General features: G+C 40.2%; 1 protein-coding gene and 1 long non-coding RNA gene across 2 annotated transcripts in view; both read right to left on the reverse strand.

Moving 5' to 3' along the window:
• The window catches only part of LOC311630502, a 760,408-nt gene that overhangs the window by 67,326 nt on the left and 667,402 nt on the right, over window positions 1-25,680 (reverse strand). The window lies entirely within an intron of this gene.
• On the reverse strand, window positions 11,680-24,480 carry LOC311629755 (F-box only protein 31-like). Its single transcript, XM_084898138.1, has 2 exons — window positions 22,505-24,480; window positions 11,680-11,755 (listed from the first exon to the last, which is right to left on the reverse strand). Exon 1 carries the CDS (start codon window positions 24,459-24,461, stop codon window positions 22,830-22,832), a length of 1,632 nt encoding a protein of 543 aa, XP_084754264.1. The 5' UTR covers window positions 24,462-24,480; the 3' UTR covers window positions 11,680-11,755; window positions 22,505-22,829.

Below are 25,680 nucleotides of genomic sequence, written 5' to 3' on the forward strand. Positions count from 1 at the left end.
ATAAAATTTTGACCATATAGCAAACTTCCTTGGGCTCATTATTGCTTTCCAGTTTGGGGGAAATATGCAGTATTTCCCAACCTCTTGCCATCATTAGTGAGCTTGTTTAAAAGAACTGGACCCGCCAACTAACCCTTGTAGCACTTCTCTAAATACCTATGCCCTCCTAGGAAAACTGTCCTTTATTATGAGCCCTTTTATGTGATACTTCAACCAATTTTTACTCTGTGTAAAGTGTTCCTACCCAAGATAATTTGAATTAATTCTTTGAGTAAAATTTTATAAGACACGCCATCCTTTTGCCTTGCTGAAATCAAGATATACCACATCTATTGCTGCTTTCATCTATTAATCTCAGAACTTGATACACACACACACAAAAAGCAATTAAATTTGCCTGGCATGATTTTTTTCTTTGTAAAATTATACTGCTTGCTTTTCATAATTCATTTATCCTCTAGATGTCTTCCAATATTTATCTTAGGATTTATTTTACTAAGAGTTGAGATGATGGCTATTCTTCCTTTTAAGAAAACACAGCCTTGTTTGCTCACGGCTTTTCTCTTTTATGGTCTTCGGTTACGTGTGAAAACAAACAAAGCTGCGTTCATCATTGGGAAGGAAGTTCACTGAAAATATGGCACACAAACTAATACTTTTTAAAATTTTTCAACATTCTGGGTTCTATGGTGGCAAACAAAAGTCTTGATTTCTAAAATGACCATGTCTTCCTTGTGTTTAATAAGGTCTTCATTACATGCTAATTGCTTCAACCTCCTACCTGTGTTGTACTTTTTTTCCCCCTTATGTTAAAGATGATTTTAGAAAGCAGGTCAGTAGCCTAGTCCTTTCAAAGTCTTTGTGGATTTCATTATCTTCTCCTCATTAGTTAGTATATATGTAATCTTTTTTGTTTTGCAAACCCCTTTGGATATTATTAACATACTATTTTCTCTTTTAAAATACTTTTTTTTCCTGAGATTTACTAAAAAACTTATCTCATTATTTGCATTTTAAAAAATGTAGATTCTATTGATCTTCCACTGCTATTGTTTTCCTTCATTTCTAACTTCATCTCTGAAATAACATTATTTATGTTTGTCATTGGTATACTTAATTCACAGCATTTGGAAATATTATAACTGTTCTTGAATCCATTAATTTTTATTCTCTCTAAGTCTCTAAACATTTTCAAAATGAGTCAAATACAACCCTCTTGTACACAATCCCATTTCTAGACAAGCAGAGTTAAGATTGGCTGATTTTAAATCCAAAAGTGCGGTAAGGTTAAAAAAAAAAAAAAAAAGTTGAACAGTTAAGAACTTATTCCAAGATTCTTAAAGAGTGAATACAGGCTAGGTCTTATAAAGTACACTTGGAATAAAGAGGGTGGAGTAGTTTTTAAAGGTTTTAAATAGTCTTTGGCAACTGAGAATATTCAGGAAGCTGGCTTTTCTCCTTGCTGACATTTCTCCTTTCATAATTTCTCCTACCCTACGGTAAGCTAAATCAATACTTTTTGAAATTATTAGGCACATTAATTACCTGGAGATATTGTTAAAATCAGAATCTGACTTATTAGGTGTCTGAGCCCGAGACTTTGCATAACTAACTATGTCAGTGCTGGTGATACTGATTCTCAGGTCCCACAATGCGTAGCAAGTGACTAAATGACTAACTGGAATCTCTGAGGAAGGACCCCAACCTGCATTCACTCTAAGAAAAGAATACTTAGAAAATGATTGAAAATGAAGGTATGCCTGCTTTTTATTCCTAAAGAATGTAACAGAATAACATATACATTGTATGTAGATGTGAGTGATAATATTTTAATGTCGTTCTTAACAAATGACATATTTGCACCCAAAGTACAACATTTCTACCAGCAACAATTCATTTACTCATAGAGGCTTCAGACACTGAGATAGGATTTTCAAATTATTCCAAGAAGGTTGCCATCTGAATATAGGATCTGTCAAGTTAGATATTCAATTATGTTAGTTCAATGGAGAAATTTATTTCTCACTTGGTATTGATTGAAGCCTGGTTAGGGTTGTGTTATGAATGGTGAATATAATCTTTGTTTGTTTTTAACCAACTTATTGAGGTATGATTGACATATAAAAGACTGAACATATTGAATGTTTACAACTCTATGAGTTTTAGAATATAATAATGTAACCACAAAACCACTACCACCATGAAAGCCATAAAATATCATCACCTTCTAAAGTTTACTGTTGCTGTTATTATTATTATTATTATTATTAAGTATTAATGTTTAAGAACACAATGTAAGTTCTACCCTCTTAGCAAATTTTAAGCATATACAATTCAATATTGTTAACTGTCGGCACCCCCAGCGCATGGCAACCAACACACTACTGTTTCTTTTAGTTCAACATTTTTAGATTCTACATATGAGTTCATACATTATTTGTCTTCCTCTGTCTGACTTATTTCACTTTCCCTAAATTTTCTTGCATCTTGTCACAAATGGCAGGATTTTCCTCTTTGTTTATGGCTGAAGAGTATTCTTCTGTGTATCTATAAACTACATTTTCTTAATCCATTCATCTGTGGATGGATATATTTTTCACTTCTGCTATTGTCAGATTTTGCTTTCTCTCATATTTCTGTGATTAGTCTTGATGGGCATTTATAAATTTTATTTATCTTTTTCAAAAATCAAGTTGACTCTATTGTACTTATTGCTCATTAGCTTTCCTTTTTTGGGGGGGAGGGGGGGTGTCTCCTTAATATTTTATGGTGTAATGACATCATCCAGATGGCAACATAGCTTGTTCCCAATTTCACTCCTCACAAGAAGACCAACTAGCAGCTACTCACAGACATGGCACCATAGTGAAAATCCCAGAACACAGAGGGGAGACCAAAGCACCCTCTTGGACTACAGATGCCAAGAAGGACCACATTAGAAGGGGAAGGGGCACAGCTGCACTCTGATTGCATCACCCCTCCCCAGGCCAGCACAGTGCTGCTCTGAGACGGCATGTGCTGGCCTAAGGATTCTTCTGTAGGAAAAAGCAAAGCCATGGTGAATACCCAGCTTCCCCACTATTGCAGGACACTTCCCAGGAAGCTATCTTGGGTTCGACCCGACAAGCAGGGATGGACCACAGGAACAATCTGGGGGGCTTGACTATTAAAGATCAAATTGATACAGAGAAGTGGGGTGGAACTTACAACGACCAGTGCTCAGGTTGCCATAGTTTTGCCCACCTGCAGAGCTGAGATGGTGGCCCTTTCTGGCATTAATAAGCAAACATAAATAAGTGGGCCTGTATCAACTAAAAAGCTTCAACACAGAAAAAGAAAAGATCAACAAAATGATAAGGCAACCTACACCATCGTGTCAATTATGTCACAATAATGCTGGGGAAAAAATAAATATTTTTTTTTCCTTTGCAATTTTGGCTTTACTTTGCTCTTTTGAGGTGAATGCTATCTTTACTGATTTTAAATATATCTACATTTAAAGTTTCTATTTTCCTCAGCAGTGTTTTAAATGCATTCACCATAGTTTAATATGCTGTGTTTTTATTAATGTTTAGTTAAAAACATTTTCTAATATGCATTATTAGCTTTTATTTGATTTATAGGTTATTTACTGGTGTATTGTTTAGTTTCCAAAGAGTTGGAGATTGTTAATTTTCTTTATTGAATACTAGTGAAAATTTATTTTCAGCCAGAACCGGTTTGGCTCAGTGGATAGAGCGTCGGCCTGTGGACTGAAAGGTCCCGTGTTCGATTCCGGGCAAGGGCATGTACCTGGTTGCGGGCACATCCCCAGTAGGGGGTGTGCAAGAGGCAGCTGATTGATGATTCTCTCTCTTCGATGTTTCTAACTCTCTATCCCTCTCTTCCTCTCTGTGAATAAATCAATAAAATATATTTTAAAAAATATTTTCAGTGTATTATCGTACATGAATACAACCACTTTGAATTTATTGAGGCTTTTTAATGTTACAACATGGTCTATTTTGATAAAAAAAAATTCCATGTGTACATTAAAATAATATACACTTTGATTTTTTGGGGTGATTATTATGTAAATGTGAATTTGGTCAATTTAATTAATACTCTTTTTTTGTTTATTTATTTTTGGCATTAATAAGCAAACATAATGTTTGCTTATTAATGCCACTGTATGTGGTTCTCTTGTTTTTGATTTTGATTTTGATTTTGATTATGAAAAAGCACTGAAATCTGTAATTATGATTTTAGATATATCTACTTATTTTAGTTTTTTCTCTTTTTGCTTTATATACTTTGAAACTACTTATTGGTTATGCACAATTAAGATTGTTATTTCTTCCTGATAAATTATTCTCCTTTGCACCAAGAAATACATCTGCAGTGATACTTATCATCTGAAGTCTACTTTGTTTCATAGTAATATAGTTACATCTTCTTTCTCATAAGAATTTGCATGGTACATTTAGTCCTCTGTTTTAAATAGCAGCACATATTGGGGTTTCTTTTTCATCTAGTATTATAATTTCTGTCATTTAATTGGAGGGTGTAGTTAAAAGAGCATTTGGTGTATTGCTAAGGTTGCTATTTATTTCTGTTATTCTTTTTTGCATATGTAATTTCCTGCCTCATTTTGAATTAATCAAAATATTTTAATATTCTTTTTTACCTCTGATAATATTATAGCTGCATATTTTTATTAATTTTAATAAATTACTCTAGGTATTATTACCATGTTGTTCTTAACTTTTCATAGCTATTGAAGATATCTTTATTTCATCTCTATTATTAAAGCATATTTTCACTCAGTATAGAATTCTAGGTTTACCTCTTTTCCCCCCAGTGCTATAATTATGACATTGCATTGTCTCTGTGTTCCATTTTTTTTTCTGATGAAATATCAGCTGTCATTCTAATTATTTTCTCCTCAATAGAATGGGTATTTGTTTTTCTTATTGCTCTTAATGTTTCCATCTTTAAAAAAAAAACTCTCTCTTTATTATTAAGTTTGACTATGATAAGCCTGGGTATAGGCTTCTTTTCATACCTCAGTTAAGGTTTGCTGGAACTTGTGGATCTCTGCACTGTTATCTTTCTCCGATTGTAGAAAAAAAAATTGAGCCATTGTTTTTTCAAACAGTTCTTGTACACATTCTCTCTCTACTCTCTGGTACTCCAATTCCTTGTAGGTTAGAAAATTTGATATTTTCTTCCATGTCACAGGCTCCTTTTTCAATTTTAATTTTTGTTATTTTTTCACTCTATAAATTACATAAATTATATTCTGCTTTTTTGAACTCACAATAAATTATTCTGCTATATTTTCTGTGACTTGAAACTGCTAATGAATTATTTATTTCACTTATTGTAGTGTTTAATTCTAGAATTATATGCTTCTTCCATAAGGGTTTTATTTCCCTCCTTAAATTATTCCAACATTTACATCTTAATTACTGGACCATTTAACATATTTAATAATGGTTATTATAATGTTTTATTCCATTAATTTCAACACTTGATTCATCTGAGGTCTCCTGTTGGCAATTGTATTCTTTTGAATATGCATCCCATTTTCTTGCTTCTCACATGTCTAATATTTTTTCTTACTTTATGTGAGACATTATGAATTATACATTGCAGATTTGCAGCATGTTCTTTTTCTCTGTGTTGAATTGTGTCTGGCAGATGGTGAAATTATTGGCAGATCACTGTGATTTTTGTCAAGGCTTTTTCTTTAGGCATTCTTAAGACAAACCTTAAGAAAGATTTAAAGTTTTTTATTAAATTGAAGGCTGCATACCACTTTTCCTTTAAATCTTTGAGATGGCATTTTATATATTTTAATAAAATTTACAAAAAAATGTGCAGAAATTAGACACATCATAGAAAGTACATGTGTCAGTTGAAAAGTAGTGTCCTGCTAACCACCTTGCTTTATTTCAGAGTTCAGTAAAACTTTCTCTGCAAAGGGCAAGGTGAAATACTTTAAAATTCGCAGGACATATTGTCTCTCTCACAACTACTCAGCTCTGCCATTGCAGCATGAAAGCAGTCATAGACAGTCATGTAAATAAATTAGTGTGGCTGTTTCCTAATAAAACTGTATATATTTACAAACATTGAAATTTAAATTTTATATGGTTTTCACAGGTCCCAAAATATTCTTATTTTATTAGTTTTCAACCATTTAAAACATAAAAACAATTCTTGGATTGGATTTCATACAAAAGTAGCAGTGGGCCAGACCGGATCATAGTTTGACAAACACTGTTCTATATTTAGTAATTGATTTCAGAGAGATAAAAGGAGGAGAACAAGAAATATTGATGGGCTGCCTCCTGCAAGCCTCCTACTGGGGAATCAAGCCTGCAACTCAGGCATGTGCCTTGACTGGGAATCAAACTGAGACTTCCTGGTTCATAGGGCAGTGCTCAATCACTGAGCCTCACCAGCTGGGCAATACATTTGTTTTAAAGAAATGAGTCTGAGAACTTCGGGCTGATCCAGGAAGATGATATGACCATGAGGTAGCAGTAGCATGTACAGGCTTTACTTAATCCACACTCACTGGTTTGCCTTCAGGGAAGTCCCTCACAGCAGGAGAGCCTAGAGGCACACACCCTATAGGGGGGCAATATTATTTATTTTTATTTGTTTTTAATTCATTTTTAGGGGAGCAATTTGAGAATGAGTTATTAATCATGAAGTTTTGGCATTTCTTATGGTTCTAGGGGCCTCATCTACACTATACACATATATATTGTGACATTTATGCATTTCAGTTCTCTATTACATGTGTTGAAACTTTATTTGCTATTTTTTCATATCACTTCATATTATTATCATTTTTTTTTTAACAATTTCTTAGTGATTTCTTCATCAGTACTTCAACTGTCCTTTCATTCTCTTATTTTTCTCTGTCATGGATGCCATGTACTTTGGAAGCTTGTTTAGACCAAGTTAATGGCTCTTTAGGCTTTCTCTAGGAGAAAAGGAATTCAATTTTTGAATAATCTATAATAATAAAAGCATATTATGCTAATTAGACAAGGGGTCCTTCCGGACATCCTTCTGGATGACCGTCTGGACAAAGCCAGGGTTGTGAGAGAAGCCCGGGTCCCAGGTGCCAGAGGGAAGCCAGTACCGGCAGCAGAGGGAAGGAAGGCCTCCTCTTGCACGAATTTCATGCATTTGGGCCTCTGCTAAGAATTATATGTCACGGGGGGCATGGAGGGCATCAGGATTTTAGAGATGGTTAGGTGGGGCATGGCCCCAAAAAGGTTGGGAACCACTGGCCTGGAGGACACAGCATTGGGGCCACCATCCAGAGGGGAGGAGAGGGAAAGCTGTGCTGTGAGAGAGGGAGACGGGAGAGGAGAACCATCTGTCTAGGTCACATGTGTCAAACACAAGGCCCGCGGGCCAAATCCAGCCCGCCAGGCCTTGCAATGTGACCCGCACCGCGCTGTCATCACTGCACTCCGCTGTCAGTTTATGACATTGTCAGTTTATGACTGTTCAGTAAACCATTCGGCCCGCGATTTAGGCTGGATTTTAGATTTTGGCCCCTTCTCTGATTGAGTTCGACACCCCTAGTCTAGGTGATGTCACTCAGCTGCCTAGTGGAGAACCTCTGGATCAAGAGAGCTCTCAATAGCAGTTGGGTTTCTTTTTCCCTTTTTTTCTTTTATTTTTTTTAATGGGTGAGTGTTTTATCTGTGGCTGTCATCTGTTGGGTTCCGTTTCCAGGGGTATGCAAAATAGGCAGGTGGCTAAACATCTGTTTTTTTTAGAGGCTATATTTAAAATAGTTGGATGTGTAAAAATTTGCGTTTGGCTCCAGCAGGCTTTTGAGCTAACAGGTCTCTGCCGCTTAGAAGCAATAAATAAGATAGGACCAATATAGAGGCCATTTTTGGCTCACTTTTATCACATTCTTCCAACAACATCGAGATATAAAATTTCTCTTATAATAAGTTAACACAGAAAATTATTTTATCCACCTTCGTAGCAGAAGCGACTCTTACCGGGCCTATTCCTACTGTTGACAGGATGTGGGAAAGGTATACGAATGGGGGCTTTTTATTGCAGTCTCTTTCCCTTCCCTTTCCACTTCAAGTCTTTGCCTCTCATTGCCTCGCCTGTATGTGTGAGGACTGTGGAGACTCCAAAATTCACATCCAGGCTTTTTCACTTTAACTACCCTTCCCAACAGCTCTGGCTTGGCCACCCTTCAGGCCTAAAGAGAGACACATTGTTGCCCTTGCAGGCCCTGAGGAGGACTGTGTGATTATGTGGGTTTGAAAGGATTGTTTGGACAGAAATTCAGGCTTATTATACCCGGATTATGGTCTAGAACGGGGAGGCACAGACTCCTTACCCCTTTACATTCTAGGAAAGGGTCCTTTCTTCCTATGTATAGGGACAGTGCTATCTCTTAGAGAATTTGCACACAGACACCTCAAACAAAATGCTTTTTTTTTTTTTTTTCCTCACCCGAGGATTTTTTTTTTTTTTTTTTTTTTTAGAGAGAGTGTGTGGAGAGGAGGGAGGAGGGGTGACAGGGGAGAAAGAGACATCAATGTGAGACATATCAATTGGTTGCTTCCTGCATGCACCCTGACCAGAGCTGGGGATCCAGCCTGCAACCAAGAGGGAATTGAACCTGTGACCCTTCAGTCCACAGGCTGATACTCTAACCACTGAGATAAACTGGCCAGGGCAATAAATAATTATTACATGAACAAATATGTTGATGATCAAGGGAATGAAGAAAGTACATGAAACTGGTTCTGTAAAGCATCGTAAAAAAAAATAAATAAATAAAGTTTAACCATTAATGGGTGTGGGGCCTGTGAGACGCAGGTAGATGGCTTTCTTTCCTCTGCAACCATAGTGCTGGCATTCTCTGGTGATGAAAGTCACTTAGGATAAATTAATGGTCCATCATCTCATTGTAAATCACAACTTCCAGAGTGCTATATTAAAAAATTGATCCCTCCGTCCTGAAATTTCTCTCTAATAGGTATAAATCATCATTTCTTTGTCTATCATAGTCCCCCAGCATTATGTATATGTTTACAGGTTATTGTTAGTCAATAATTCTGGCTTCAGCATACAGGACTAAAAGATTAAAGATCTTAATAGTTGAAGACTAAAGATCAATGTTAACACAATTGATTTTTCACTTTGCAATACTCGTCTGTGAGAGAGTGAAACATTTTACTGGGGAATAAGCTAGACATTCTTGACTGGAAAAATGCTTCCACTAAAATAGCAGTTTGTGCTTTGGAAGAGCTTTGGGCGGAGAGGCACAGAGTTTACTTTTAGGCAACTATTTCAGAGCAAAGCAAAGCGTGGAAAATGTGTCGGGGAAGGTATGGGGACACAGAGAGTTTCTTTATGAGTCTTTAAATTGGAGTTTCAAAATTTCGGAGGAAATTGTATTTTGCAAATTTAAGATTGGAAGTTTCATTGGCTCTCTACGGCCTCCTATTGACTAGTAATAAGGGAATTTAAGTTTTAGCAGAGTTGAGCTATTTGGAAGATCTATTAATGAAAGACTCTCCAGAAAGAGAGCAACAGGAGTAAGAGTCAGCAGCCAACAATGAGGGAGCAATGCCAGAAGGGTGAAGTGATAAGAGCACAAGCAGGAGAGGTCACGAGAATATCGGTGGGCCTTAGTGACAGGGAACAAACACAAAACTGAGAGTATTTGCTATGCTAATACTGTGCTGAGAGCTACATGTGCTATTTCATCCCCCACTCCGCTCTGTAAAATATGGATGTTAGCTTCACTTTAAAATTGAGTACATTGATACTCAATAAGATTATATAACGTGTTCAGGATTATTCAACCAGATCTGACTCAAAAACCTTACACCTTCAATTGTGCCAAGAGAGGGAATTTTGGTAGATTGGACAGAAGCACATCTGTTTGTGTTTTGTTTTGTCTTTTTCCTGTTCTTAAGCCATGTTGCTGGGCCTGCCGTGACTCAGAGCTTCAGAGAGTGACTCTAGGAGCCTGGCAAGCCTCCACACTCTGTTCTCGCATTTCAATATGGCGAATGCCATTGGTCACTCTCCAAGCGACTGCGGATCTGAAGTAGGCCAAGGTGTGAGCCGCCCTCATGGTGAAGACTTTGCCATTTCCATTCGGTCCTTTCTCATGTCGTATGTTTACCATGTTCCTCACGCTCATTGTGTCCCCCCTCCTTGATATTTTTTCTCTTCTGTTTCTATGCCAGTTTTCTAATTTTCATTGTCATAATGACAATAATCGGCCTTCAATGTGTATCCTGGCTGCAACATCCGAAGAACTTTAGTACTCCAACATTTCATCTGTGCATAAGAGCAGCTGTTTTGAAACCCATTATGCAAAGGGAGAAAATGAACCTCAGAAAGGTTGACTTGTCCAAAGTCACCCAAATAGGAAGTGGCAGAACCAGACAGATCCTGCATTTCCCGATTCCCATGACACACTGCTGCCTTTTCATGCACCTGAAGTTTAAATCAGGCCCTTCCGAGTTCCTTAATCCCAGGGAAGACATTCAAGACTGGAAGTGACTGAATCACCCTGAATCATCTGAGCTACCTTCATACACTCAGTGGGGTTAAAAGCAAAACAAAATAAAAATCATACTTCTTTATAGTGTATAATAGCCAATGGAAGTCTCAAATTTCTTAAAGTAAATTTAGAGACTTTTTGCCAAGGCCCAGTCTAACCTCTCTCAATTGATATTGAATGGCCATACCTAGTTATTCGGGTGGGCAGAAATTTTCTGAGAAAAAAAATTTAAAGAGTTTCTTTTTGAGAACATTTTAAGTTATTTGGGAAATCATTTCGTGTGGATTTTACATTAGAGGCCAACAACAATTGCTCAGCATTTTTTCATTTCTAACATATGATGGAAGTCAATTCCTGACCTCTCAGGTTCAAGATGGTTTATAAAATCGAATGTCAGTAATAAAGTCAGGAATTCACTAATCCAGAACCTAACCAAAAGCCAACCACAGCAATCTACCCTGAAGGCAATACAAAAATTGTATATGTAGAACTTTCTTCTTGTGTTTCACAAATTCTGTGTTTTTATTATTTAGGATTAATCATTGCCTTCTCCACTGATTCTCAGTGATCTTCTTTGTAACCAAATTTCCCCCAAGATTATAGGAAGAAAGAAATGAAGTTAACACCACAATCAAATCAGATAATTCAATGTTGGTGCTGTAATCATTTTTTATACTTAATTTAAAAGTTTATTATATTGTGCATCTTTTATCTCACATTGTAAATGTAATACATCTCACCTACTCCCTTTGCGTCTTTCTAAACCTGAATTATAAGAAACATTTACACTGTCATGGAAGGAAGTTCCCTGACCCAGGTACACTCAGCTGTTGGCTGCAGGCAGGAGGCTTGCCCACTGCCTCTTACCTTCCTCTCTTAAATGATCCCTGATCACTATATGTGCATATTTGAGTGTCTCGGTGTTTATACATGTTTTTTTTAATTGTAATATGCATATAACTATACATTATTATTGTCATCGCCTGTGTTTGCCTAGTTCCAGACCTGAAATTTAAAATCAGGTTACATTAATAGTAACCCTCTTTCTTTCTTTCTTTCTTTCTTTCTTTTTTTTTTTTTTTTTTTTGAATATATTTTATTGATTTTTTTACAAAGAGGAAGAGAGAGGAATAGAGTTAGAAACATCGATGAGAGAGAAACATTGATCAGCTGCCTCCTGCACACCCCCTACTGGGGATGTGCCCGCAACCAAGGTACATGCCCTTGACCGGAATCGAACCTGGGACCTTTCAGTCCGCAGGCCAACGCTCTATCCACTGAGCCAAATTGGTTTCAGCACTAATCCTCTTTTTTTTTTTTCCAAGATAGCAGCCCTCACTATTTGTAGGAGAGCAGCAACTGATAACACCCTCCATGTCCTAACAAACAAGAATTCTCAGCTATCTATTTGGGGCTGCGGGAAGAGGTAGTGACAAATATGTGCACCATGACTACCATACACCAGGAATTTTACCAAGCACAGGAGATACATAGACTGAGGCCATGCTATCATTTAGAAAATGAACAAAATAGACATGTAATAAAATGGAGTGTTATAAGCAATGTGGGTGGGAAGAGCCTTTAGGAGGAAGAGCAGTCAGCCGAGGCTAGGGTGTCAGAGGAATTATCAAAAGTGACACAGAAGTTGGGATCAAAATGATGGCCTGTGAGGAATGATAGCATGCTCCAGGCAGAAGAAAAAAGTTCTAGCACACTAAAAACTCCCCCAAAAGCACAGAGCTTTAAACATACCCGCTATTAAATTATGTCCCACTTTATTCCCCTTAGATGATACCTGCTGGAGGTCCGACTTTGCTTGACAAACTGCAATGAGGACAAATTGCTTCCCTTTTCAAGATTTACAGGTCACCACCACTACCCGCCACTGTTAACAGGCAATACCAATTTCTATGCTGCTCTAATGCTCCCAGCCCCTCCAGCTGTCACATTGTGTTTTGTGCAGAAAATGAGAGGTCTAGCAAGAAAGTCATTAACATGAAATCATGACATTGTCAGGATCACCTGGTTCTACTTTGATAAAAACTACATTAAGCTCCTGATAATGTAAAACTCAGCAGTGTTTGAATGATCATCTACATTCTGATTTTTTCTCTCCCTTCTGAAAATAGCTCACCTGACACTTCTCACCCATGTCTCTTTTTCATATGTAGATATAAGGAGAGAGAGAATTTAATAAGTAAACATTAAAATATTTGAGTTTTTTGAAAGCTAGACAAGAGTACTCTTTGAAGTAAAATGAATTTATATTGATATTATTCCTTTAAGTATATACTTGTGCTGAGTATTAGTATTCTATATAATAAAAGCCTAGTATGCTAAGTGTCCAGCCATTCATTCTACCTTTTGACCAGTCGCTATGATGTGCACTGACCACCAGAGGGCAGATGCTCTGACCGGTAGGTTAACTGCTGCTTTTGTCCAGCAGATGGGGAATGGGCAAGATAGGCAGGACATGCTCTGGAGCCAACCTCCCGCAGTCCCTCCCCAGCCTCTAAAATATTTCTTCTAATTAATTTCCTTTCAATGTGCATGAATCCATGCCCCGGGCCTCTAGTTAATAATATATAGTTCAAAATTTGCAGTGTGATATATAAGTACATAATTGTCTATTTAAAAAGTATTCATTTACAGTTACCTTGTATCTTGTATTCTTGAAAAAAAAGTCTATAAATAGCAGTGTCTTACTTTTTTAGTAAGAAAATATTTTTTGAAATGATACTTCTAGGCTAATAAATGTTATCAACACCAAAGTGATAGAGCATGAAACTCACACAAATAATCTGATGCTTCTAAAAGACGTTGCTTAATTTATGACTTGTTCTGAATGAAGGCCAGTACACAGGCAGCCCACCTAAATAAAGAATTTCTGAGATTTAAAGCTCATACTATTTCTTATAGGCTTGGTTTGCCTGCCATTTCTAATTTCCATTTATTGCTTCCTTAATTGCCTGGGCATGACCTTATATTTTGTAACCTTTTCCTTTTTCTCTTCAGGGCTTTAAATGATTTGCACATATCATCTTTAATTGACACCTCAGTGTGACATCAGCAAAATAGAAAAGATGGATAGCACAATCCACAAAGCATTATCCTTGCAACTACATTTCTAATACTTTGGAAAACAAATTAGCAGGACATACTGGGTTTAAGCTCTTCTTGGCAACCTTTTCCAAGAGGGTGATGCTAGTACTCAAATTGGCTAGTACATGAAATCAGTAAACACAGATTTTTACCTTCTATCCCAAAATTCAGCAAATGAGGTTCACACAGGGAACACTTTTCTGTATGTGTGTTTTGTAGTAAAAGGTGAGAGTAGAGTTGAAAAAGTATAACCTGTCATATCTTGGAGGTCATTGAGATTGAGAGTCGATGTTATAATCATGTATTTTTAGATCTCCTAGCAAACTTAGAGATCACAAGATTAGTCCTCGCTTGGTATAGAGCCTAATATCATGTCAGCATCACGGAGTTTCTAATAGGAGTTGGGACAACTCGGTATTCCAATTGCTAGTCCTCTGAGTCTTCTACTATATAAAGTTCTTTGCTATAAGAGACAGGTATTGAGTGATTAAACTGTTTCATGGTATGAAATTGGTAGAAGGGGAGGCAGTTCCAGTTCTCAAACAAATAAGAGACTCCTTCTTTATCCCTTGTTTCCTACTTATCTGATGCCTAAATCCCCTCAACTATAGAATTAATGTGTAGTCATCCAAGTTATACTTGAATACCTCTCTGGTGATGGAGAATGTAATATTTTGGAAGCATGCATTCATCTGACTTAAACCAAAGAACTCCTTACAAGTTCTTTCCTTGTAGAAACAGACTTGTAGATTACATAGTAAATTAAAATTATCGTTTTAAACTTTCCAACTATTGAGAAAATAGTATGGCAATTGCATTAGGCACTTTATCGGTCTTGCATGATAGCCTTGAAACATATAATATTTATGGAAGTATTTAATAGTATTAATAGAAAATTGGAGCTATAGTTAATGTTCTTTTCCAATAGTGCATTGTTAGTTACCTCTAGTAGTTTTGAACCCTGTAATATTTTTTCAATATAAGAAACATTCAAGAGTCTTATTTATTTTCCAGGAAAGCAGTCATTTATCTTGAACTATTCAATAGTAAAATAAGATATTCTACAGAAAGTACAGACGGGTGAGTGATAAGTGCTAGCATGAATGAAAACAACTCAAGGCAAAAATGAAGAAGCCATCCATAATAGGGAAGGATGTTTATGAAACAGAATCAATGACCTTGTCTTTAATTCTGTGTCAGAAAGAGAAGTATTCTTAGCAGAAGCTTCAACCAGAGGCCATCTTTTGTTTACTGTCACTGCTAAACTTCCAGTGGATTAGAGGTCACATTTAACTTTGAGTGAATCAGATTTCACCCTTTAATTGATATTAATGTGTACAGTATCTTAAATACAAAACCTTCTAGTACATTCTAATAATACTCTTCATGGAATAATTATTTTTTATTTATTTATTTTAATTTAAATTTTTTATTGTTTAAAGTATTACATGAGTCTCCTTTTTCCCCCTTTGACCTCCCCCTTGCCACCCCCACCCCCCAGTCACCCCCACCCCCGAGCCCAGGCTCTCAGTTTCTATTGTCTGTGTCCATTGGTTATGCTCATATGCATGCATACAAGTCCTTTGGTTGAGTTCTTACCTCCTCAAACTCCCCCCGCCCCTCGCCTTCCCAGTCTGATGGATGCTTCTATGTCTCTGGTTCTATTTTTGTTCATCAGTTTATGTTATTCATTATATTACACAAGTGAGTGAGATCATGTGATATTATTTATCTTTCTCTGACTGGCTTCCCCAATTTATTGTTTTCTATGTCTAAATATGAAAATGCACATGTATGTCCTTTCCATATGTGTGTGCATATGTGTATATGTAATGATACATAGTTCTTCAGTAGCATTAATTCACTATACTGTGTGATGCACTACAATGGTCTTGCTTTCAAGGAATTAGAAAAGAAATGAATCATACTAATACAATCAAATTAAAAAATACAAACTAAACAGGACCACCCCCCACAAAAAAAGCAATAGAATCTGCAAGTGTGTTGACAAAAAAAGCCAATTTACAGCTACCTGTATTTTTGCATGCCAAAAATAAAGGTTGAGTAAAAAAAAAAACCTCATGATTAATCCCTGTAGTGTCTTATACCAGCTTACAAGAGACAATTATTAAATTCTCAGAAATATTGGAAGCTGCTTGTTAAGTGCATCCATTATTTAAAAGTAAATTGCTTCTCTTGTTTATAATGGCCATTCTACAAGAAATGAGGTGGTATTTTATTGTATTTGATTTGCATTTTCTTAACAGCTTGGGCAGTTGATCATTTTTTCATATATCTGTTGGCCTTTTGTATGCCTTCTTGGGAGAAGTATCTGTTCAAGTCCTCTGCCCATTTTTGAATTGAATTGTTCATTTGTTTTGATGTTCAGTTGTATGAGTTCTTTATATATTTTAGATATTAATCTCTTATCATAGCTGCTGTTTGCAAATATCTTCTTCCATTTGGCTGGTTGCCTTTTTTGTTGTTGGCGGTTTCTTTTGCTGTGCGGAAGCTTTGTAGTTTGATATATTCCATTCATTTATTTTTGCTTTTACTTTCCTTACCTTTCCTGTCAAATTTATAAAGTCCTCTCTAAGACCAAGGGCCATAAGTTTAGTCTTATGTTTTCTTCTGTGTAATTCATTGTTTCAGGTCTTACATTTAGGTCTTTGATCCATTTTGACTACAAGTGTTGGAGCGGTGGAGAGGATAAGTGTAGAGTGTACTGCTGATGGGAATGTAAACTGGTGCAGTCACTATGGTGAACAGTGTGGTGATTCCTCAGAAAAAGTAAGAATACTGTTACCATATCACCCAGAAACCTATCTTCTGGATATCTACCTGAAAAATTGGAAAACATCTATTTGTAAAGATACACGCAGCCCTATGCTCATTGCAGCATTGTTCACAGGCGAAGACGTGGAAACAACTGAAATGTGCTCCTATAGATAATTGGATAAAGTAGATGTGAGATATATATATATAAAGCTAAGTGTTCTGTCTGTCTGTACAACTAGTAGCTATGACATGCACTGACCACCAGGGACAGACGCTCAATGCAGGAGTTGCCATGACACACACTGGCCATCTATATATATAAATGCCAAAACAACTAAATGACTGATTGACTAGTTGCTATGATGCGCACTGACCACCAAGGGCCAGACGCTTAATGCAGGAGCTGCCCCCGGTGGTCAGTGCGCTCCCACAGCAGGAGTGCTGCTCAGCTGACTGTCTTGTCCTGGGGGCCACCAGCCCAGTTGCAGCCTTCACTCCCTCAGTAGTGCAGGTCCAATATCCAGAGAATAAGCCAGGCACCAATGGATCAGTGCCACCAGCACAATCCCAACAGTGCCTCAAGCCTCCTGGAAGTTGGCCTGAGGCACCAGGGCCACTTCCCCTCCCCGGAGGCTTTGCAAGGAAGAAATGATATGAAAGTGGCCACCAGGTGGCTCCCAATAACCAACTCAAATGTCAGCAGGATGAATCTGGATCCCAGACAGGCAAGGGTGTCCCACTGCCCACCTGGAGGGCCAATTGCATCCCTGCCTCTTTCCACCCTCCTCGGGACGACTGACTGCCAGATGCAGGGCTCATGGCTGAGGAGCAACACTGTGGCGGTGTGAACCCATGGCAGGCACAGCGGGGCCAGGATGACAGGCAGTGTTGGACTGCCAGTGTCAGCCTGATCTCTGCAGGCCATGCCGAGGGACCTCACCAGTGCACGAATTTGTACACCGGGCCTCTGGTGTGTATATATATAAATATATATATAGTGGAATAATTCTCAGACATAAGAAAACATAAAATACTGCCATTTGCAACAACATGAGTTGACCTTGAAATATGATGCTAAGCAAAATAAATCAAAGTCAAGAACCATATGATTCCAGTCATTTGTGGAGTACAAAAGTGAAAGCAATAAATTAAGAATAAAATTTAAAAAACCTCACAGACAATACTAGGGTGTTTATTAGAAGAAAAAAAAGTATGGGAATGGGAGTTGTGAAGAGTAGACAGGGTTAAGAGTATGGTGACAGAAGATTTGGCTTTGTTGGGCATACAGTGTAAGATACGATGTATCATAGAATTGTACACTTTAACCTGTATAATTTTATTAAGCAATGTCACCCCAGTAAAGTTAATAAAAATAAATAAATTTAAGAAACTTGCAAAATAACATATTATAAAAAAGGTAATAAATGCTAAAAACTGATAATTTCTTAATTAGCTTTGCTACATTTTACTATTACTAATGTGCTTGAAGTTATTTATGTCTATTATTGTATATCTGCATCGTTGAAATACTATATAGAGGCATGCAATTGCAATCTCTTCCCAGCACCTCTTTCACTGACCTGAATTGGTACCTTGGATGGGATATTTATAGCACAGAATCAACTAAAACTAGAAAGCAGGTTTTGCGTTTTTTTGTGGTTTTTTTTTTTTTTTTTTTTTAAATCTCTGCCTTTCCAGGGGTGTCTGCTACTTAACATTTACCAGTACACTATGCTTAACTCAGGACATAGATGAAATGTAGCATAGTGGACCACAACAAAGATCTCTGAATTTGCCATTGCCCATTACTATCTATGTTGTGTGTACAAATTTTTAACATCAAGTGGCCTCAAGTCTCACAATTCAGAGCTTACATACTTGGTGAACTACGTGCATTTTCACAGTCTCATCATCTTTAAAATGGTTTGCAAATACTTCTTATTAAGTACTTTGCACTATACCTAGGTCTGAACTTGCAGTGACCGGTAAATGCTAATTGTAATCACCATCAACCATGAGATGTAGCAATGGATTATAGAATGGGCTGTAGTAGTTTTAGTTTTATATTCAGAAGATTTATCAAAATAGACAAATCATGTTTTTCATAATTTAGTTATTTCTTTATATAGAATTCTATGCCTTAGCAACAAAAATATAGGGAGAAGTCAGTAGCATTCTGAAAACAATTGTAGATAGGAGGGTTTTTACACTTGTAGAAAACTTGTGTTAGCTTTTCTAATATTTGATCCTTTATTTATAATTACATCTTTTACTATTGCAAACACTTTGTGTAAACCATTTAAATATATGGTATTGATTTAACCAACTGTCCAGCATGATCCCGTGTCAAGATTTTGGCATCAGGACTTCATAGAACTAAAGTTTCTTATTGATTCTGTTTAAACTTACTGCATTTACCAGGGCAAAACATCTATCTACCCTGGCCTTCAACTTTCTCAATTCTATTTATTTTAATAATTAATTTCTAAACATGTTTAAATTACAGTTTACATTATTTTGTTTTAGTTTCAGGTGTACAGTGTAGTGGTTAGACAATAATATACTTTACAAAGTATTCCCCCTGATATTCGCGGTGCACATCCAGCACTATACACAGTTATTACCTTGTTACCTATATTCCCTATGCTGTACTATACATTCTATGATTATTTCATAACTATCAACTTTTATTTCTCAATCGCTTCACCTTTTTCACCCAGGCCCCCAGTTCTCCTCCCCTCTGGCAAACATCAATCTATTTTTTGTGAATCTGTTTAAATTCTGTTTATTTACATTGTTCTTTAGATTCCACATATAAATGAAAGTATATGATATCTGACTTTTTCTGACTTTATTTCACTGAACACAATGGACACCTAAGTCCATCCATGATATTGCAAATGGTAAGATTTCAATCTTTATGTCCAATTAATATTCCATTGTATATCTTTACCACATCTTTTTTATTTACTAAACTATTGATGGGCACTTGGCTTCCATAGGTTGGCTATTGAAAATACTGTTGCAAAAAACAAACAAACAAAAAACATAGGGGTGCATATATAAATTGGTGTTTCTTTGGATTTCTTTGAATATATATACCTAGAAGTGGAGTCTCTGGGTCATAGGCCATATAATTTTTAATTTTTTGAGCAACCTTCATATGGTTTTCCACAGTGGCTGTACCAATCTGCATTCTTGCCAAAAGTGCAGGAGGATTCTCTTTTTTCCACATTGTTGGGAGCCAGCAGAGTTGAGGCAAGCAACTCAGTCTTAAGGAAATAGAATTAAGTTCCTTCTAGCAGAAGTTATGAGGTGCCCTGAGGGCTTGGCCAGAAGATAAGATAGCCTGCAGCTTAGCATCTTCCTGCCACTTCCCCTTCCTGATCCTCCCCCCTAGATAGCCTAGCCTTGGAATGTTGCACCTTGGAATGTCACACCGCCCCTGGCAGTTAGCCAATCCTGTGTTGCCAGGTACCAAAGACCCCCCTGCATAGGCAACCCTATCCCCCTTTGTTTCTGCTGTATAAATACAACCATTTCAGAGAATAAAAATCGGAGCTTGATCAGAACCTTGTCTTGCTCCCATTCTTTCGCGTTCCTTGTTTGCCTCATTCTCTTAGGTGGTTCCTGGGGCCCCCGTTGTTGTCCCACAGGCCGGGACACCACATCATTACCAACTCCTGTTATTTATTGATTTGATAGCCATTCTAACAGGTGTGAGATGATATCTCATTGTGGTTTTAATTTGCTATCTCTCTGATGATAGTGATATTGAGCACTTTTTTTCATGTCTACTGGCCTTCTGTATGTCCTCTTTGGAAAAGTGTCAGTTCAGGTCCTTTGCTAGTTTTATAATTGAATTATTTGTGTAGTTTTGGTGTTGAGTTGTATAGGTTCTTTGTAAATTTTGGATAGCCACAGCAATCTTGAGAAAGAAGAACAAAGTTGGAGGAATAACACTATCTTATATAAAACTATACTATAAAACCATAGTAATCAAAACAGCATGGAAGTGGCATAAAAACAGACATATAGATCAATGGAACAGAATAAAGGGCACAGAGATAAAAATCACAGCTATATGGTTGACAAAAGAGGCAAGAACATACAATGGGGAAAGACAGCCTATTCAATAAATGGTGTTGGGAATAATGGACAGATACATGTAAAAAAAATGAAACTAGACACTTTACACCATATACAAGAACAAACTCAAAATAGATAAAAGACTTAAATGTAAGTTGTGAAACCATAAAATCCTAGAAGAAAACATAGGTAGTAAAATCTCAGACATGTCTTTTGGGTTTTTTGTTTTGTTTTGTTTTGTTTTGTTTTCTGAAAGTGAAACAAAGGAAAAAAATAAACAAATGTGACTACATCAAACTAAAGTTTTTCACCACAAAGGAAACCATCAACAAAATGAAAAGACAACCAATTGAATGAGAGAACACATTCACCAATGATACATCTGATAAGGAGTTAATATCCAAAATTTCCTTAACTTTAAATTGAAGTTATTGTGTAAGGCTGGGTTAACAGCTGAACTTGAATCAGTTGTGTGTTTTTTTTTTAAATAACAGCTTTATTGATATACCTTGGGCCCAGAGCACAAATTTGTGCATCTTGAAAGGAACTGTGAGCCTTGAGGCTACAGTGGGCATAAGGGCAGGTCTTGGCACATCCTCCATGCCTCTCGCTGAGCCCCTCCTACCATGGTCCCAGGCCCCTGACAGCAGTCCTGCTCCCGCCACCACCACTTCCACATGCTGATAGCACCACCCTGCTCACACTGGCTGACAGCATGGAGAGATTGGGGCTGGCACCAGCAGAAGGTGCAAGTAGGACTGGCACCATCAACGGTGCAAGCAGCAGTTGCTGCACCGATCGCTCCTCAGGAGCAGGGGGAGGTGGAGAAGCCTTCAGGGGCGTTAGGGGCTGGCAGCCACCACTCACACCCCTGACGGTGCCAAGCGGTCAGGACTGGCACTGGTAATGGGTGCAAGCAGCAACTCTGGCATCAGCTGTGGTTGTGAGTGTGACCAGTTCTAACAGTGGGTGTGAGTGGCAGCTCCAGTGCCAGCAGCGGGTGCGAGAGGTGGCTGCAGGCCCTGATCACCCCTCTGGAGAAGAAGGAGGTGGAGAAGTCCTGAGGGGTGATCAAGGCTGGCAGCTGCTGCTTACACCTGCTGGCAGCGCCAAGCGATTGGCTCCAGTGCCAGCAGCAGATGCAAGTGGGGTCAATGTCGGCAGTAGGTGCAAGTGCCAGATTGGACTGTGGTGCGGGGGAGCAAGGAATTTTCAGCAGCCACCAGAGGCTCGCCACAATGACAGCGACCTGCACCCTGCCTTGGTCTGGTTCCCCAGCTCACCTGCTCCACCATCCCACCGGGGCTGACGTCCACCATGTTCTGTGCATGCCCCCTGGTGGTCAGCACAGGTCAAAGTGACCGGTTGTTTGGTTGTTCTGCAGCTCAGTCTCTTTGCATATTAGGATTTTGTATATATACTAGAGGCCTGGTGCACGGATTTGTGCACGGGTGGGTCCCCCAGCTTGGCCTGCGCCCTCTCACAATCCCCTTCCAGTCTGACATCTCCCTGAGGGATGTAGCAGTGCTGAGGTGGCAGATGGCCAGGGAGGAGCCCCAGCCTGGCCAGGGGCAGTTCCACTAATGCTCACCCAGGCCCTGCCTGCCGTCGCCACTCGATAGCACTGCCATGAAGGTGGGAGAGGTTCCCGCCACCACAGCTGCACTCTCCAGCCATGAGCCTGGCTTCTGCCTGGCTTCTGGCTGAGCACCAGGGGGCAGCTCCGGCATTGAGCATCTGCCCCCTGGCGGTCAGTGTGCATCATAGTGACCAGTCGTTTGGTCATAACATTCACTTAGGCTTTCATATAAATAGATAGATAATTCACATACTATAAAACCCACCCTTTTAAAATAAACAATTCAGTGATTTTTAAATTATTTTTTTAATATATTTTATTGATTTTTTTTAGAGGAAGGGAGAGGGATAGAGGTAGAAACATCGATCAGCTGCCTCCTGCACACCCCCTACTGGGGATGTGCCCGCAACTAAGGTACATGCCCTTGACCAGAATCGAACCTGGGACCCTTCAGTCCACAGTCCAACACTCTAACCACTGAGCCAAACCAGTTGGGGCCAGTGTTTTGTTTTGTTTTGTTTGTTTGTTTGTTTTTTTTATTATATTCAGAGTTGTACAATCTAATTTAAGACCTTTCCTTTTCATTTTTGAAAGACATGTTCAGCTTAACTTTCCCATCAGCTACTGACAAATATTCAGGCATATATATGTTGAACACTTCAAAGAAAGTGCCTTGGTGACTGGAGCCAGACACCTATAAGAAGGAGGGTATTCTGGTCAGATGGTCGAATCTCCAAAGTGGTGGTCCAGAGCCCCTGCCCCCTGCAACCTGCCACTGGTCAGGGACTGAATGTTCTTGAGCATCTCCTCAAAGGCCTGTGGGGATGGTGCCTCTGCATTCTGGAAGGTGGCCTGGACTCTGCTGTACAGGACGAAGCAGTCCGGCTCCAGCCAGATGAACCCGAAGTGGTCCTCATCGAACAGGAGGAAGATGCCAGGGATGCGCTCGTGGCGGATAAAGCCGTACAGGGCAAAGTGGCCCACGCCATAGAAACACACCCTGCAGGTTCGGGGGTTCTCCTGGTCCCATGACCTCACACCCAGAGGCAGAACAAACTGGACAGGCTGTTCCTGCCGAGCTGCAGCCCAGGACTCCCTGACCTCAGTGGGTGGCCCGACATTGGGCTGGGCAGGACTCTGCCAGCCATGGCCCTCACTGTCCCCAGGCCTGTCTTCTTGCTGCTGCTCCAGGCTCACCTGCTCATGAACCTCCAGGACGATGCGGGAGAGCTCCTTGAAGTTGATGAGGTTCTGGACCACCGGCAGCTGGATGCGGTGCATGAGGTTGATCTCTATTGTCTGCTGCCCGGCAGGGACGTTGGGGTCACCAGTGATCTTCGTGGCCCTGGCATACTTCCCATGGAAGCTGAGCATGACAATCTCTATGCCGTTGGCAGTGTAGGTGCCTTTGAAGAGGCCTGGCCTGATGAGGTCGTCTGGGTGGCTGGGCGGGAGGTAGACTCGGTGGTAGGTCAGGCAGTTGTCATACTGACTATAGATGGCCTTCATCAGGATGAACTGCTCCCAGTGCTCCTGGGAAATGTCCTCCAGCGGCGGCCCCCATTCTTCCTCCAGCCACTCTCCGAATTCCTCCTGCAAACAGTCAGAGATGCTGTGGAGGTCCTTCTGGTTGCACTGGGTGGAGAACTCGTCCTTCAGCATCTGGATATGGCCGCTGTGGGGCCCTCTGTGGCCGTACATGCACTCCACCATGGCCGATTTCTTCTCTGTCAGGTGAATTCTAAATAAGGGCTTGCGTTGCATTGGGTCATTCACATGCGGGTAACGGGGAGGCAGGTACCTCCAACCAACAATGCACAAGCCGTCCACCACTACATTCAGCAGTCCTCCATAGGGCCCGACTTCTGGCTGCCACAATCCTAAGATGTGTCTGTAAGGGTGGAGCAGCTTTGCATAGACTTCCCGATAAGACACACCGACCTTCAGGTTCTGCAAGTTTTCACCCAGGCCATACTCCTCCCGGCAGCGCCGCCTCCAGATGCTGTCGTGGCTCAGGATGCCACGGAACTTGGTGCAGGCCTGCGCCAGGCTGGGCAGGTCAGTGCCGGGGACCGAGGCAAAGATCTCCACCAGCAGCTCTGGAGGCAGGTCCTGCAACGAGCAGCGCGGGGTTGGCTTGGGACTCACGATGCCTCTGCTCACAGCACAGAAGAGTGCTTCCGCGTCCGCCTTCACGTGCTCCTCTTCCTGGTGCGGGTCCTGTTCGCTGTGGGCCGCGGTTTTCTCGGCTGGGCCCCGTTGCTGCTGGGGACACCGGCATTCCCGCGAAGGGCCTGCGCTGCAGAGGCCAGCGCACTCCTCCTGGCCAGTCTGAGTTACAGCCACCATCCTGTCTGCTGCTGCCCCCAGCCCCGCTGGAGAGCCCAGCCACTTCCTCAAGGCCTAGCCACGCCCCCAGGGCCCAGCCACGCCCCCAGGGCCCAGCCACTTCCTCAAGGCTCAGCCACGCCCCCAGGGTCCAGTCACGCCCCCAGGGCCCAGCCACGCCCCCAGGGCCCAGCCACTTCCTCAAGGCCCAGCCACTACCTCAAGGCCCAGCCACGCCCCCAGGGTCCAGTCACGCCCCCAGGGCCCAGCCACGCCCCCAGGGCCCAGCCACTTCCTCAAGGCCCAGCCACTACCTCAAGGCCCAGCCACGCCCCCAAGGTCCAGTCACGCCCCCAGGGCCCAGCCACGCCCCCAGGGTCCAGCCACTTCAAGGCCCAGCCACGCCCCCAGGCCCCAGCCACTTCCTCAAGGCCCAGCCACTTCCTCAAGGCCCAGCCACTCCCCCAAGGCCTAGCCACGCCCCCAGGGCCCAATCACGCCCCAAGGTCCAGCCACGCCCCTAGGGCTCAGCCATATCCCCTTCCAGAGGGCCTATGGTAGGACTATTTTAACATTTCAGAAAGAAACCCACACCCAGCAGCAGAAACTTTCCCTTGGTCTCCTCCCTTTCCTGCCACACTAGCCCCAGGCAGACACTCATCTGCAATCTGTGTGTGTATATAGGCCTCTGTGGGCGTGCTTATGAAGGACGTTTCACACAAATGCAGTCATCATGTTGTGACTGGTCTTTTGTGACTGGCTTCTTTCCCTTAACATTTTCAAGGTTTATGTGTTATATCCTGCACTAGTACTTCATTTCTTCATGTTGCCGGATAATATTTTAGGTCATGGGTACACCACATTATGTTTACCTATTCATCAGTTGGTGAGTGTCTGGGTGGTTTCCACTTTTTGGCTATTATGAATAGAATAGTGCTGCTGTGAGCATTGTGTTCGTGTTTTTGTGTGAGCAGGTTTCCATTTCTCTTGGGTAAACACCTAGAAGTGGAACTTCTGGGTCATATGGTAACTCCAAGCTTAACATGTTAAGGAACTGCCAAAACGTTTTCCAGAGTGGCTCCACCATTTTACATCCCCACCAGCAATGTGTGAGGGTATCAGTTTCTCTACATTTCTCATTAATACTTTTTAAAAATATGCATTATAGCCATCCTAGTGAGTGTTGAGTGGTATTGCATTATTGTTTAGAGCAGAGTTCTTGATTGTAGTCTGACTTGTC

Source organism: Pipistrellus hanaki (genome assembly GCF_964339955.1).
Source record: "Pipistrellus hanaki genome assembly, chromosome: 11".
NCBI lineage: Eukaryota > Metazoa > Chordata > Mammalia > Chiroptera > Vespertilionidae > Pipistrellus > Pipistrellus hanaki.